This window comes from Tupaia chinensis, unplaced genomic scaffold (assembly GCF_000334495.1).
Source record: "Tupaia chinensis unplaced genomic scaffold, TupChi_1.0 Scaffold142961_1, whole genome shotgun sequence".
NCBI lineage: Eukaryota > Metazoa > Chordata > Mammalia > Scandentia > Tupaiidae > Tupaia > Tupaia belangeri.
Genome location: NW_006202806.1, coordinates 663,547 through 665,894, shown reverse-complemented (window position 1 = coordinate 665,894; position 2,348 = coordinate 663,547). Strand labels below are relative to the sequence as shown.

At 44.1% G+C, this 2,348-nt stretch overlaps 1 protein-coding gene across 2 annotated transcripts in view; it reads left to right on the top strand.

The window, feature by feature from the left end:
- Nucleotides 1–2,132, top strand: part of LOC102480669 (melanoma-associated antigen B16) — a 2,442-nt gene extending 310 nt beyond the window's left edge. The window contains exons 2-3 of one of the 2 annotated variants that reach the window (XM_027766397.1): nucleotides 243–343; nucleotides 635–2,132. In XM_027766397.1, the coding sequence (XP_027622198.1) occupies nucleotides 701–1,747 (1,047 nt within the window). In that variant the 5' untranslated portion in view covers nucleotides 243–343; nucleotides 635–700 and the 3' untranslated portion in view covers nucleotides 1,748–2,132. The remainder of the gene's footprint in view (nucleotides 1–242; nucleotides 344–634) is intronic. The other variant, XM_027766398.1, reaches the window with a different exon arrangement.
- Nucleotides 2,133–2,348: the final 216 nt, after the last annotated feature.

Below are 2,348 nucleotides of genomic sequence, written 5' to 3'. Positions count from 1 at the left end.
GGAGGCTCTGGCACTGTTGAATTTCAAGGTAAGACACTGAGCGGGATATAAGGTGACCACCACCGCAGGACAGAGTGGGCCCCACAGATAACAGCTGGGTCTCTGCTCAAGCCCTAGAAGTCCCTGGAATAACTGTGAGACCACTAAGTTGTATCCTGACTTCCACCTTGAGTTTGTGGGGAGGTGAGGCCTATTCTGAGGAGTGTTGCCTTCTCTCCCTGCATTATCTATCACACCTCTAGCTTTCCTGGTTGACATGTTCTGGTAAAAGCTGTCAGTTGGAGGCACCATCTGGATTCTTTCACCTTCGAGTATCTCCGGAAGATTAAAGCCTCTTTCTGAGGTAAGAGGCCTTGGGGCAATAGAGAGAGGAGTCCCAGATGTTCCTGGGTCACAGTAAGGATTTTAAACAAGGGCAGATGGGACCACTTACCTTAAAACAGCCTTGTAGACAGTTCTGGAAAATCTTGGGCCAGCTGTACCCTGAAGAGCCTTTTTAGTTCCTTCTTAGGCTTTTTACGGCTCAGGACAGAAAACTTGTGAGTTCTTAGAGTACTACTTTCAGGAAAGGTGGAGGCAGCCTTCATCAGAACCACCAACAGTGAAGCCATTCATATCCTTTCTCTCTCCCTAGGTTGGGGTCCACAGTCATCCAGCCTTCTGTCCACATTTCTGCCTGCTACCACCTGCAAGAGTCATCATGTCTCAGAGTAAGGAGAGTCCACATCACACTGATCAACAGCTCCATGCCCACAGTGAAACCCAGGACCTGGAGATTGCACAGATTTCCAAGGCTATGGAAGAGACTTTTCTCTATTCCCCCTTCCCCTCCCATCCTCTAATGTCTGACAACCTAAAGGAGGCTCCTGATGCCGAGATGCCCAGTACTTCTGAGGGACCTGGGAGTGCTGGAGCATCTGCAACTGCCATCGCAGCTGCCTCACCAAGGAAATTAAGTGACAGCTCCAGCAGCCTAGAAGATAATTCGACTTCTTCAGAGTCCTTACCAGACAGTGATAATCTGTGTGAAGACCCTCTAGATGAGAAGGCATCTGTGTTGGTGCAGTTTCTACTGGACAAATATGAGATGAAAGAGCCAATTACAAAGGCAGATATGCTAGATATAGTTATCCAAGAGTACAAGGATGACTTCCTTGAGATCCTCAAGAGAGCCTCAGATAGAATGGAGCTGGTCTTTGGCGTTGACTTGAAGGAAATCGACCCGGTGAGCCACACCTATGCCCTTGTCAACAAGTTGGGCCTCACCCATGATTCAAGGCTCTGTGGTGGCGAAGGTGTACCGAAGACAAGCCTCCTGATAATTGTCCTGGGTGTGATCTTCATGAAGGGCAACCGTGCTACAGAGGAGGAGATCTGGGAAGTGCTGAATATGATGGACTTACATTCTGGTCAAGAGCACTTCCTCTTCGGTGAGCCAAGGAAATTCATCACCAAAGATCTGGTGCAGGAAAAGTATCTAGAATATCAGCAGGTGCCTAACAGTGAGCCTCCACGCTATGAATTCCTATGGGGCCCAAAAGCTCATGCTGAAACCAACAAAATGATGTTATTGGAATTTCTGACCAAGATCCATCGATCTGACCCCATGTGTTTCCCATTCCAGTATGAAGAGGCTTTGAGAGATGATGCAGAGAGAGCCAAAGCCACAGTTGCAACCAGAGATGGCCCTACTACCAGTGCCAAGGCAACTTCCAAGGCCAGATTCACCAGCTCTTCTCACCGCTAGTGAAGTCTGAAGCAAAATCTACAGTGAAGAGAGCAGTCAACATTCTGTGTAGTGGAGGGCTGGGATTGACTTAGAGCAAACACAGAGAATAATATTTTTGTTTTCCTGCTTTCTTTGGTTAACTTATTTTTTTGGAGGGGGGGATAATTTCCAAATATATTTAGTTTCTCTTAATATAATACTTCTTCATAAGCTTCAGAATCTGGGTTTATGAATAACATCAGTCATATATTTGTTGTTACTTATGAAATTTAAGAATATGAGTTTTGCTTGTTTGGCAAATGAATTGTGAACCCGACCATCTTATTTCATGATCTAGAAAACTATCACATGCCATTCAAATAAGCATTCTTTTGGAACTGTCAACTCAAGTCAGCAGTAAAATAGGGTCAAGAAAAAAATTCCAAGAGATGATTAGTTGATGGATTCTTCGCTTTCCTTTTATTCCATTCTATAAAATTACATGATATATATGTGCATTTGCTTATTCAAGAATGTATGAAAAAAATCTTAATAAATTGCACTTAATATACACTGGCTCATTTATTTCTCAAACATTAAATGATCATCTGTTTTTTTGAAAGTGTTATGTTAGTACTGG